This window comes from Xenopus laevis, chromosome 7S (assembly GCF_017654675.1).
Source record: "Xenopus laevis strain J_2021 chromosome 7S, Xenopus_laevis_v10.1, whole genome shotgun sequence".
Lineage (NCBI taxonomy): Eukaryota > Metazoa > Chordata > Amphibia > Anura > Pipidae > Xenopus > Xenopus laevis.
Window position 1 is genome coordinate 100,521,470 of NC_054384.1, and position 14,123 is coordinate 100,535,592.

The window sequence follows — 14,123 nt, forward strand, 5'->3', positions numbered from 1 at the left end:
ATGTGCCGAACTGGGCGCCTCTGGTCCCGGCTGCAGACTATAATAGCTGCACAAACAATGAAAAGGGCCCTAATTATTTGGAATCCCAGCTCCCTGACCCAGGAACCTTTCCACTGATTTCGATAAGGACCCAAATATTGTTTGGACAATTTTTTTGGTAAGTCTAAAATGCACCCATACATCTACTTCCTCCCTTCCCTGTTTTTCTCGTAAAATTGCCTTGCTTGAAACTGGTCCGTGGTGCAAAAAGGTTGGGGACTGCTGCTCTAAGGGAGAAGGTTAAAGGCCACTTACCTGGAGCATAAGGGAGAAAGAAGAAACCATAATTCTATTGACTGGCTGAGGACCTGTGAGTTTGAGTCCATCTTGCACTGGCAGATTAACAACATGGAGGGACAACTCAATGTAGAGGGGCATTTTACGGTGCTGCTGTTTTGTATATTCTGGGCAAGTGGGCAAAGCAATGAACAGAAGCACATGTTTTTCTCCTTTCCATCCATTGCAATAGCCTTGCTTCCAAACACCAGGTCATAAACACCCCAAACCCATCCTTAGGCAGATCAAAGTGAATGATTTCTAAATTAATTAGGGATAAGGCGAGGGTTATTTTGTTCATAAAAGTCAAGTCGAGGGTTTTACTCACAGAACCACTCCACAAACCTGTTCTGTCGAGCATTATCTCCTGCTCTTTTCTGTGTTATGTCCCTTGGGGAATTCATCTGAGATTGCCTCAAAATATTACACGATATGGGAAAGTGCTATGAATTTTGATGGAATCTGGCAACCTTTTGTGATCTTTGAATATGATGTTCGGTTCCAGGAATTCCATTCCTATTCTCGAATAGATTGGAAGGCAACAGGACATGTTATTTGCCTATAAATAACTTGGAGCTGTCCAGTCTGAGCATCGGAGGAGTTTATTCTGTTGGGCTTAGACTGCTGATTCCAGGCAGGTGGCTTCTTCATTACAGTTATATTAGTGTTGTATGGTACATTTACAGGTGTATTTGTTTAAGTTTATGATGGACCAAGAGACTGATATCAATATTTTGTTTCCAACCATAGATTTATTATGATCTCAATATTTATATGGGCTAAAATTATTTTCCATTAAAGAATTGTTCTTAAACTTAGATGTTCCTTTCTGGGTTAGTTATAGAGTCAGACAGAAAGGGCCCAGAACACCCAATAAAGATGGGTTCCTGTATTTCCCCCCTGCACATGGTGTCCCAAAACTTCCTGCTGTGGTTTTCTGGGTACAGACGCCTTCAAGGAGTCTCAGAAACTTAAATGGGAGAAGGTTTGTTACCGTGTATATACTCGAGTATAAGCCGAGTTTTTCAGCCCCCAAAATATGCTGAAAGACTCTACCTCGGCTTATACTCGGGTCAAGTGCAAAAACGGTCGCCGGCGTCTAAGAATAGTCGCCGGCGCCTAAGAATAGTCGCCGGCATCCAAGAATAGTCGCCGGCATCCAAGAATAGTCGCCGGCGTCCAAGAATAGTCTCTAAGAATATTCGCCGGCGTCCAAGAATGGTCGCCGGCATCCAAAAATGAGACGCCGGCACCGCCAATGGGAGCAGAAACCCTCAATTTTTTGATTGAAACTTACCAGAAGCTGCTGCATTTCTCACCCTCGGCTTATACCCGAGTCAATAAGCTTTCCCAGTTTTTTGAGTTAAAATTAGGTACCTCGGGACGGCTTATACTCGAGTATATACGGTACCTTCTGACTTTATTATACTTGGATATATTACATGGATATAGTGCTTAGCAAGAACCTTCAATGGCTTCCCCTAGGATGCTCCACCACATTTCCTCCTCAAGGGGACAGGTTGGGTTTATTTAATGTTTACATGATTTTCTAGTAGACTTAAGGGATAAAGATCCACCCCAGGTCCCGAGCATTTTGGATAACAGGTCCCATAACTGTATAAGAAAGTGTAGCATCTGGACCAACTAGCTAACAAATCAGAGCTGCTAAAATCCATGAAATGAATGTATGTGGTCACTAGGATACTTGCATTATTTCAATACCTCTTTAAATATTAAAATCTAAGTACAACACTTTTTCTTAACAGTGTAAAAGCTTATGATAAAATGGAAATTCTTCCTTGACGATAATAACAATGCAGGTATGGGACCTGTTATCCAGAATGCTTGGGACCTGGGGTTTTCCGGGTTAATGGATCTTTCCGTAATTTGGATCTTCATACCCTAATTATACTAGAAAATTATGATAACATTAGATCAACCCAATAGGCAGAGTTTGCTTCCAATAAGGAGTAATTATATCTTAGTTGGGATCAAGTACAAGGAACTGTTTTATTATTTCAGAGAAGAAGGAAATAGTTTTTAAAGATTTGGATTATTTGGATAAAATGGAGTCTATGGGAGATGGCCTTTCTGTAATTTTGAGCTTTCTGGATTATGGGTTTCTAGATAACGGGGCCCATACCTGTATAACTCTTTAGTACATGTCAGTTTAGACTTCACTATGGTTAGGACATGGAGAGTGGAAGTAAGCACCTAATGTGAGAAAAGCTGCTGTCTAGGCAGTCACCATATCCATTGCTGACTCTGGGATTGGGGAAGCAATTGGGGGCAGGTTTACTAAAAGGCGAAACGACGATTCACCAGCGTTACCGTTTTTTGGCACTTCGCTGATTTACTAACAGACGCAGGGCTTAACTTCGCTAGTGAAAGAGACAGACCCTAGCGCTCATTCACACTCTATCGCCAGGCGAATTTTCGCTCTGGCGAATGGACGTTAATCTGCAAATTCACTAAGATGCAGATTTTACTGAACGTTACCTCTTTCACCAGACTTGCCTTCGCCATCTCAGACCAGGCGAAGTGCTTTGAGGTGCATAGATCTTCCTCATTCTTCTGTTACTTACATCATATTTTTAGTGGAAAAAGTTTCTAAGTCTCAAAAAATGCTGGGGTCTTTCTCTTTTTTCATCGTGATAGGATGCAAAAGTTCTTAAATTTTTTTGGGGGTATCCGGGTTCCCCCATACATTTTCTAACATATGGAACATTAAAGTTGGCTCATGTGTAGGGCATTATACCAACTCTGTTTTCTTTATTAAGGTTCCCTGGACTTGTGTAATGTAATGTATTTGCTGCAACATATAAGTCCATTCAACTTTAAATTTCCCGCCGTATGCAAATTAGCCTGAGGGAAGACCTCTAACAAAGTTGCGCTAAGTAACGCTAGAGAAAATTGCCAGCGTTCGGTGCCCTGGACACAACTTTGCACCTTAGTAAAATAGCGCTCTCTGAGCGGTGTTTCACCTGGCGAAGTGTTGCGATGGCTGCGAAGCCTTTTGCTGGCGAATTTTCGCCGCTTAGTAAATTTACCCCTTGGCCTTATCATTTCCTGTGCTTTGCCTTCAGAGATAAAGATGTCATCCTGACCATGCCATTGGAACTTTTAAAAAAATACCTTCCTCCAGCCTGAACATATTGTCAAGGCTGTTGTCCTTGGGGTTGGGAAGTGAGGACTGAAGAGTCCTCAGATTCTTGTCCACCATCACAGTTCTGGTAGTATTGATACACTGTATTCTTTTAAGCTGCCAGAAAATTGTTTCGCTCTGGTAAAAAAAATAATTAAGAGTTTTACAGAAGCTTTGAAACAGATGAACTAATTGATATGTCATGTAATATTCCCTTAAGAGCAAGGAAGTTGTGGTTGTGTTAGGGCAGGGATGATTACAACTTCACTAATTCCACTATTACTCATGGTATTCCTTCTCATTTATCTCTGGGTTTCAGTGCAAATCTGAATTATTCGTATGGCTTTAAAGGGGCACATTTATTTAGCCATTGCCTTTCTCTGGGGAACTGAACCATGGTATGGTTGATCTTTATATTTGGAAATTTAATCATGTGGAGGGTAGGTAGAATGCAGAAAATATGGATTTGCTTTTATTGAATTATAATACAAAAATAAATATCCTGTAGATGATATCCTTATAAAAGGTGAGTTCTGATGTCATCAGTTATAAACGGTGAGTTCTGATGTCATTTCTGTCACATGACTCACTGAAACTTGAGTAATATAATAAATAATGTACCCCCAGTTGTAAAATATGAGGATATTAGAAGTCACCTCGGAGTTCCATGACCTGTATAAAAACACTTCCCGGTAACTTATAATATCCTTATATTTTACAAGAGGGGGTACTTTATTCACTATATAATGCAATGCATGGGGATGAATAATTGCTAATAATCAGGTTGAGACTCCAATTTGACTGAAAATGTGGTAACCTCCATAGTGGAGTCTTGCACTGACACCATGTAACCATAGAGTTAGTCATCCTGAATCAAGGGAACTATAACTATTTTTTTCTATTGGCTGGCCTCAGCTATGGGTTGTCCTGCACATGCATCAAAAATGAATCCTGGAGATGCAGGTCCTTCAGCTATGCTGTCAGCTGCTTTGCACTGGCTGGTCCAATAGGAACCATGAGCAGGTTTGACCAATGATAGATGGGAATTTATTGATAAGCTGTAGGCTAGTCCCCCCATCAGTTATGGTTCCATCATAACTTGAGTGTTATCATTTACAACACTGCCCATCTTGGTTGAATCACTTGGCTTGAATTGATCTTCAGTTCACTTCATCTTGGTTGAGAAGGTGCATGATCAAAGTTTTCCATCATGGCTGTTTGACAAAATGATCGATATCCCAAGTCTGTTGCCAATGTCATTTGACTTGTCTCCCACCACACGCTCCGAAATGACGTTTCGTATGATAATATGTGTGTGTGGCCTCCTTTAGGAAAGTAACTCTTGTTGTTGCAGATGTCCAGTCACAAGCTAGTATCTACATTGAGATGGAAATATCAGTTAACGTATAAGTGTCATAGGCAGCATCAGACTGGCTGGTCGGAGGCCCACCGGGGCTTCCACCACATGACCCCCAACCCTTCTCTGGACCCACTTTCAGATAAATCCCCCAAGTTTACCTTTTTTCCAACAATGCAGTGTTTCCATTCAGAATTACAGCGTAGATGCTGTTGGCAGGGGGAGTTGCATCTGACATAACTGTTACTGATGGAAGTTTGCTGAAAGTTTGGTGTCATATCCAACGAGTGAGACATATGTGGCTGATTCTTTTGCTGTATGTGGCTGGTGTCTCATGATGCAGGACGCCATAGCTTCAGTGTTTTCCTATGTCAGTAGGTGCAAGAGGAACGGAAGGAAGGCAGCAGTGCCAGGCCTGCATATTGAGGCAGATATCCTTAATTAATGGGGTTTTTACATGCAAGTGACTGTTTTTGGGAATTATGTGGTCCTGCAGCTCTGCTTGTAGACTTAAAGGAGAACTAAAGCCTAACTAAATAAGTAGAATAGAAATGTTGTACATTATGTTTTGTGCTTCTGTATAAGCCCAAGGCAACCACAGCCGTTTAGCAGTAAAGATTTGTGCTGATTCACTGCACATGCTCTGTGCTGCTGTCACTTACTGAGCTTAGGGACCCACTCATAATATACAGTACACATAGAATAGAAATGTCACAATATAAGGCTGATTAGTAATTAATACAGATAATTACTACATGGCAGCACAGAAACCAGTGCAATTAGCATCAGAATTTTAATCAGCAAACCTGTAGCTTCAGCTTATATTATTTCCTGCATGATAATTGTGATGACCCCTAAGCTTAGCTTCAGGAGTGTCACTGACACTCCTAAGAAAATCCAAGATGGTGACCCCCTGTGACAAGTTTGAAGTCCTGGATCATTGCTGCTATTGACAAGCTGAAACTGGTGCAATAAATTCAAATGATAAAATATGGAATGTGTTGCCATATTCATTTTTAGGGTTTAGTTCTCCTTTAAATGACCCCTTAGTATTGTTGCTGCTTTTCTGCATACCTGCCAGAGTTGCTGTAAGTCTGCTCTAAATAATAATAGACTCCCAACTATAGTGTAATAGGCTTTAAGTCACCTTGGAGTTACTCCATAGGCAATACTAACACATGTATGAACCGGTAAATAATAATGTTCTCTCTAACTTTTCCACCTACTGGGCCAGTATCCAAGTTTCCTCATCTTTGTGGGACATACTGTGTTAGTAGCATGATGTCATTTATATATTCATGTTGAGTCAATGGGCAGCCTGGGGGCCATAAAAATCTTCTGTAGAGCCAATTCTGGTCCAGGGACGTCCAATTGGACAGCTGATGTACTAAGCTTCCAGGAGCAGAGCCCTATGACATCTTGTTTTATTGCTGTTCACTGTAAAGTACATTACTGGTTTGCTTTATAAATGAAATATCAATGGTAACTTCTTGGTAAAGCCTAACACCATTGCAATGTACAGTATATAAATATAGCAGTTGAACCTTATCCCGTATTGTGTGAAGTGGCCTTGTATTATAGGGAAGCTCTCTATACTGTATATTGACGTTATTGGTAAACTATTTTTTCCTTAATCATTTTTCTATGAAATCTGTAAGAAATAATGTCCGTATTTTCTCATATATTCTTCACCCTGACCTTTGGAGAGGCTTGAGGAGCTACTGAGTATTATTGCTGACCAGAGAAACAATATTATTTTATCTTCTAGGTGTCACTGTGGCAGCCAAAGGCTACTTTGATGCTCTGGTGAAACTGGGAGAACTGGCCAGTATCAGTCAAGGGTCCAAGGAGCTCGGTGAGTTGTTAATAATTTTTTTTCTAGCCGTAGAACTGACGAACCCATGGGGCTCAGTGGGTAGCACTTATGCCTTGAAGTTCTATTCTATTCCCCACATTTTCCACAACGATGCAATATTGTTTCCCAGGATCCCAGAATAGCTTCCCTCTAAACTTCATACCGGAGGCTCAAAGTTTAATACTAAGGCATTGTTTAACAAATTGTGCACAAATGGGTGCTGCTTGCAACTGCAAAGGAAAGGGTGCCATGGGCTAGAGTCCTGCAGCGGGTCGGGTACCCTGCGGGTTGCGGGTAGAAGTTGCAGGGCCGCTGGTCTTCTCAATAGCGATTTTCACGCCTTTTTTTTCTGATCACGTCTACTTCCGATGATGGCACTTCCGGTTTACAATGACAGCACTTCCTGATTCTTGATGGTCAGCGGGTCGCGGGTGAGAGTTTGCGGATAAGGCACTTGCGAGTCGGGTAGCGGGTCCAAGCGGGTAAGAATGCGGGTTGCAGGTTGTGGGTATGGGTCGGGTACGGGTTCCAAAAAATGGACAAGGGCGTCTACTTACACTGCTTTTTATATTGTGTACAGTTCAGCCTATAGGTGCAGCACTTAAAGAAGGCCCTGTAGCGGTATGAGATCCGTTATCTGGAAACTCATTATCCAGAAAGGCCGTCTCCAAATAATCCACAGTTTTCACAGATTTCCTTTTTCTCTGTAATAATAAAACAGTACCTCGTACATGATCCAAACTAAGATATAATTAATCCTTATTGGAAGCAAAATCAGCCTACTGGGTATAAGGTATAAAGATCCAAATTACAGAAAGATCCGTTATGGGGAAAACCCCAGGTTCTTCTATATAACAGGTCCAATACCTGTACTTGTGTTCTTGTCAAGACTCGGATTTGTGGATAGGCCACCAAGGCCCAGGCCTAAGGCAGCAGGATTTTATGGGGCGACGTGTTGCCCAACCACACCCACATTGGTTCAGAATCACTGGGGATGCGCAGGAGATACGTTAGATTTTTAAATTTCCTGTGCGCCAATACCCATTGCTCCGGTAACGATGCTGAAAATTTGCGCAAAGGGGAGGGGGGCGATGAACGTCAGCGGGCCTAGGGGTGCCCGGTAAGTAAATTCAGGGCAGGTGTTAAGTACTTGTAAGTCTTGTAAAATTTTTTGAATATAAACTCATTGTTAAAGATAGAGATGCCACCTTTCGTGGTGCATGATCCAGGGAGGGATAGTGACATCACAGGAGCATGTCAGTGATGCAACGGAGTGGATCGGTGACATCACAGGGTGGGTTGATATACGTCATGGGGTGGGGCTATGACAGCGATTGGCTGATCATCATGTCAATCAAGGGGGGTCCTGCTTGGTTTTCCTTATTTCGAGAACCGGGCAGACTGTCTTTACACGGGCAACGTCACTAGGCAATGCCCATTCCATTCAATGCAAGCCGGGAAGCTCAGAATCGACATCAACAGCGCTCTCTAACTTTACCAATTTAAAATCTACATTATTGTCGGGGGAGATGCTTGCAGTTAAAGGATAGCTAAACCCTAAAAATGAACATGGTTAAAAATGTCATATATTATATAGTGAACTTATTGCATCAGCCTAAAATTAATTTCAGCTTGTCAATAGCAGCAATGATCCAGGACTTCAAACTTGTCACAGGTGGTCACCATCTTGGAAAGTGTCTGTGACACTCACATGCTCAGTGGGCTCTGATTGGCTGTTGAGAAGCTAAGCTTAGGGCTCGTTACTAATTATCCAGCAGAAAATGAGCTTCCCCTGTAATATAAGCTGATGCTACAGGGCTGATTATTCAATTCTGATGCTAATTGCACTGGTTTCTGTGCTGCCATGTAGTAATTATCTGTATTAATTACTAATCAGCCTTATATTGTGACATTCCTATTCTATGTGTACTGTATATTGTGAGTGGGTCCCTAAGCTCAGTAAGTGACAGCAGCACAGAGCATGTGCAGTGAATCAGCAGAAAAGAAGATGGGGAGCTACTGGGGCATCTTTGGAGACATCGATCTTTACTGGTAAAAGGCTGTGGTGGCACATTTGCCTTTCTGTTTGCTACATGCTCCTCCAAAACCTTTGTTTACATTCCTTTGTGCACAAGAAGAGTTATGGGCTCAGTGTTGAAAAGACCTTCATTTCTTCATCTTCATGGTCATGTTGATTGCACAGGAAGTTGAGTTTTCCTGCTGACAGTCAGGGATTCCTGTTAACCGTCTCCTTTCCCATATGGCTTGAAGCATGTGAAATGAATAGTAAAGCCTAAACTGGGGAATCAGCAGAGGAAAGTGAATTAAGCAGCCCACAGTGTCTCCACCAACTGTAACGTTTTGCCTTTCTTAAATCACATTCCCCATTTTGCTCTCCTGGCAACGTACTGTGTCCCCCCTTAAAATGCCGGAATGGATTGTGTGAGGTACACAGGCAGTCACGGACCCCCTTCTTCATGCTGGGTTAGTGGTTTCCAACAACACCTTTGTTGCTAGAGTGACCTTCGGTGCTATGCAAAATAAATTCACTTTAAGTCTATGGATGCCATGAATTATTCTAAGGAGCTGCTTCTCCGGCTCCTGAGTTCCATTCATGGAAATTCATGACTATTCATTCCACTGGAAATTCTCCGATCAGAGGAAGCTGTGGCTCTTTGTGCCTTTAATCTTCCCATATAATTTGTGCATTTATAGAGGTGGCACCTTGTGCTCTGGCTACACATGTCCCTCCTCCGACCCAAGTCAAGTCCAATGTGATGACTCTTTTTCCTTCCAGTTCCTGTTGGGAACTTATAGCTCTGCGTCTCATTTGAATCTATGTATTAATGTATGTATAACCTTTAGCGATGGGCGAATTTATTCGCCAGGCATGGTTTTGCAGCGAATTTCCTCACTTTGCTGACTGCAAATGTTTTCTCAAAACTGCTGTGAAAATTAGCCGCGGAAAAGTCTACTAGAAAATCATGTAAACATTAAATAAACCCAATAGACTGGTTTTGTTTCAAATAAGGATCAATTATATCTTAGTTGGGATCAAGTACAAGGTACTGTTTTACTATTACACAGAAAAAGGAAATAATTTTTAAACATTCAGATTATTTGGATATAATGGAGTCTATGGGGCAGATTCACTAAAGGGCGAAGTGGCTAATGCTAGCAATTTTTCGCCAGCGTTGCCACCCGCAGAGACATCGCCTATTCACTAACAGGCGCAGGCGCCAATTCGATAGCTCTATCGCCAGGCAACTTTTCGATCTGGTGAACGATCGTTACTCCGCAAATTCACTAAAGTGCGGATTTTACTGGACGTTACCTCTTTCGCCAGAGTTGACTTCGCCACCTCAGATCTTCCACAATCTTTTGTCACTTACAAAAGCTCGCGATTTTTCCTTTTTTGAAGCGGAATTGCCTGCAAAAGTCCTGACTCAATCTTTTTTTGGGTAACCAATTTTCCCCAGACATTTCATAACATATGGCACATTGATTGTACAGTGGGCTCATGTGTAGGGCATTATATTAATTCTTTTGTCTTTATTAAGGTTCCCTGGACATTTGTAATAAAAGTGGTAACTTCAAGTATTTGCACCAACATTTATCATAAAGACGTCCATACAACTTTAAATTACCCACCGTATGCAAATTGACCTAAGCGCAAGATCGCTAGCAAATTTTCGCTTGGAGCAAACTTTTTTGTCCTAATGCATTAAAGTCAATGGGCATTTTTCCTTATGGCGACTTTTTTTTGTCCTAATGCATTAGGGTTTAAGCACGTGGGCAGATTCAAGGAAATTTAGTCGCCTGGCAACTTATCGCCTCTTCTTCGGGGAGACAATCTCCCTGAACTGCCTTCCACCTGCTAAAATGAAAAAACCCCTGCGGCAATGCACTCGCGGCACTTCGAGCTTTGGCGACTTGGGAAATCGAAGCACCGCGAGTGCATTGCCACAGGCGTTTTTTCATTTTAGCAGGCAGTTCGGGGACATTGCCGCCCCGAAGAAGATGCGATTAGTCGCCAGGCGACTAAATCTCCCCGAATCTGCCTGTGTGCTTAAACCCATAAAGTCAATGGGCTTTTTTTCTTATGGCGACTTTTTTTGTCCTAATGCACTAGTGAATAGGTGTTTTTTCTTATGGCGACTTTTTCGTGCAAATGCATTAAAGTCAACGGTCGTTTTTCCTTATGGCGACTTTTTTTATCCTAATGCATTAAAGTCAATGGACGTTTTTTCTTATGGCGACTTTTTTTGTCCTAATGCATTAGTGAATAGGTGTTTTTTCATATGGCGACTTTTTTCGTGCAAATGCATTAAAGTCAATGGGCGTTTTTTCTTATGGCGACTTTTTTGTCCTAATGCATTAAAGTCAATGGTCGTTTTTCCTTATGGCGACTTTTTTTGTCCTAATGCATTAAAGTCAATGGATGTTTTTTCTTATGGCGACTTTTTTTTTGTCCAAATGCATTAAATGCATTGGACGTTTCATCATATGGTGCGAATCTATTACTGGAGAATAAATTCGCTCATCACTAATTATAGCTTCTTGTGTCTGGAGACAGAAGCATACAGACATAACTGCTTGTGTGATCCTGAGTTTGATTGGGGGATGTCTATCTAATCCGCAGCAGCCTTTACTCATAATAATACCGACGGAGCCCCATCCAGACAGAGTATGACTGAGCATTCCAGCAATGTGGGGCATAATTAGCATAATTAGTGTTAGTCCTCAAGTCAAAAGGGCAGCTCAGCCATAATCGGAGTCACATTGTGCTGCAAGAATGCTGTAATTAGGGTGAAAACCGTTGGAAACATTTCTTTTTTGTTTGTGTGTAGGTGCATGGGAGGGTAATGCTTTTTTAGTCTTTGCCTCTCTCTCCTAATAAACTTGATCTATTGAGTAGTTCCTACAAGCCGGCCGTGCCCTCATTTCCAGGGACAGTGCCATGGATTTAACTTATGGGTGCCAGCGAATTAATGTTCTTGGTAAGGGACTTTTAGAAACAGAGAAACGGTGTGTACGTTTTAAAATATTCTCATGGTCACAAAGTACTTTTTTCAAAGTTTTATATTACGATATAAGCTATAGTTACTGTAAAGTGACCCAAAATTAAACAGCACTTATTGTGCCCACTGGGCCTGCATGTATGGCTGGCATAGTGCCCTTTGCTTTCTTACAGACTGTCTCATAGGATGGATTTGCCCTTGCAGGAAAGTGTCCCTTAAAATAACTTTCAAATGTATTGAACAGACATAAAAGTTACCTCTTCTTGTAGGGAGCTTAAAGGGATTCTGTCATGAATTTTTATGGTGTAGTTATAATTTCTAAATTAAACTGCAAATAATTCACTCTACAATATAAAATGTCATTCCTGAACCAGCAGGTATATATTTTTAGTTGTAATATTGGTGTGTAGGTGCATCTCAGATCATTTTGCCTGGTCATGTGCTTTCAGAAAGAACCAGCACTTTAGGATGCAACTGCTTTCTGGCAGGTTCTTGTTTCTCTTAATGTAACTGAATGTGTCTCAGTGGACCCGGATTTTACTATTGAGTTCTGTTCTTAGATCTACCAGGCAGCTGTTATCTTGTGTTAGGGAGCTGCTATCTGGTTACCTTTCCATTGTTATGTTGTTAGGCTACTGGGGGGGGGGGGAGGTGATATCCCTAACATATCCAGAGGTTGCCCTGTTTTACCAATATATGTTGAAACCGCTCATTAATTAGGGCCTCATGGAGCCCCCTATACACCCTGGCCCCCCTGCAGCCGCAGGGTCTGCTTCCTCTGTAGTTACGTACCTGGTTACCCAAGCTTAATGTAAAGAAGAAGGCAGGGAGAGCTTTTTTTCTCATAGCTAAAGCTAACTGATGTCTTCTTCTCCCTTTGCTGATTGTTAGGGATGGGCGAATTTGACCCGTTTTGCTTCGCCAAAAATTCGCCACCAGCGAAATGTCGCAGGCGCCCATTAAAGCCTAAGGGCGTCAAAATTTTTTTTTTGACACTCGTCTTTTTTTTTTTACACACGCGGCCATACAAGTCTATGGGCGTTATTTTTTTTGTCGAAAACAAGGCGAAAAAATTCGCCCATCCCTACTGATTGTGTTTCTACTGATATTCGGGTTGTTGTCCATTTTTCTTGCATCCAACAGTACTGTGCTAATACCAATGATTGTTGCAGGAGACACCTTATTCCAAATGGCTGAAGTTCACCGTCAGATCCAAGTTCAGCTGGAGGAAGTAGTAAGTAGATATCTTTCCTTGTTCCTGTTGCACAGACCGTTTATGCGTTTAACCTCCCGACAAGTAGAAAGGGTAGCATTGGGGTAACCTCTTGTCACATGCAAACAATAATTGGAGGAACCGACTCAATTGGGCTTTCAGTATCTGCTGCCTTTAGAAGCGTCGGACCACAGACCCCCCAGGCACCCCCGCCCAAGAGGCAAAGCCCCCTCTGTCCCCCTGCCCAAGCCACACAACCCCCCGCACCTACCTTCTTCCTCTGTGTCCGCCAGGGAGGGAGGTTGGAAGCAGCTGCAAAGGCTTCATGCAGGGGGTGGGTCTGGGCCGGCAGGGCCCATCGGGTTTTTTCCCGGCATACCGTCGGCCCAGTTCAACCCTGGCCTTTAGTTCAGAGGCTAAACCGTAATTGTATCTTGCATATAATGGAAATGTTCTACTACATATAAGCTTTGCTTACAATAAAGGGGTCTAAAAGGGGGTTCACCTTTAAAGATACTGACACCAGAAAATAATCTTTTTTTTTTTATATATCTATAATAACTTTGCCTTTGAATGCTATTTATAATTTTGCCATAAAAGTATTTGCCTGGTGCTTTTACATTACCCATCTGATCCCCCATGTTCCTGTATGAGGGGCGGCCATATCCAGCAGAAGTCCGTTAGCATTAAAAACTCTAACTGACAGGTTGAGAAAGGACAGTCAGGTTGGCAAAACTGTCAGGTTTAGGGACTTCAAGTGCCAATTACTTACAAAAGCAGAACAATCAGTGAAAAATGATCAACGTGACCTATAGGTAACTTTTAATGTAGAATAATATTTTGAAAATACATTTTTTTTTACTTTTTTTTTTTTATATATTTTTTTAATTATTTGCTTTCTTCTTTTGACTCTTTCCAGCTTACAAATGGGGGTCAGCCTAAAAAAATAAAGGCTTTGCAAGGCTACAAATGTATTGTTATTGCTTCTCTCCCATTCATATTCCAGTCCCGTATTCAAATCAATGCATGGTTGCTATGGTAGTTTGGACCCTAGCAATCCGATTGCTGAAATTGCAAACTGGAGAGCTGCTGAATAAAAAGAGAAATAACTCCCAAACCACACATAATAAAAAATGAAAAAAACAATTGCAATTGTCTCACAATATCACTCTCTGCGTCTTACTAAAAGTTAATTTAAAGGTGAATAGTCCCTTTAA

At 41.7% G+C, this 14,123-nt stretch overlaps 1 protein-coding gene across 1 annotated transcript in view; it reads left to right on the forward strand.

The window, feature by feature from the left end:
• Window positions 1-14,123, forward strand: part of LOC108697814 (brain-specific angiogenesis inhibitor 1-associated protein 2) — a 62,903-nt gene that overhangs the window by 24,363 nt on the left and 24,417 nt on the right. The window contains exons 3-4 of the mRNA XM_018228246.2: window positions 6,586-6,672; window positions 12,866-12,927. Coding sequence (XP_018083735.1) covers window positions 6,586-6,672; window positions 12,866-12,927 — 149 coding nt within the window. The remainder of the gene's footprint in view (window positions 1-6,585; window positions 6,673-12,865; window positions 12,928-14,123) is intronic.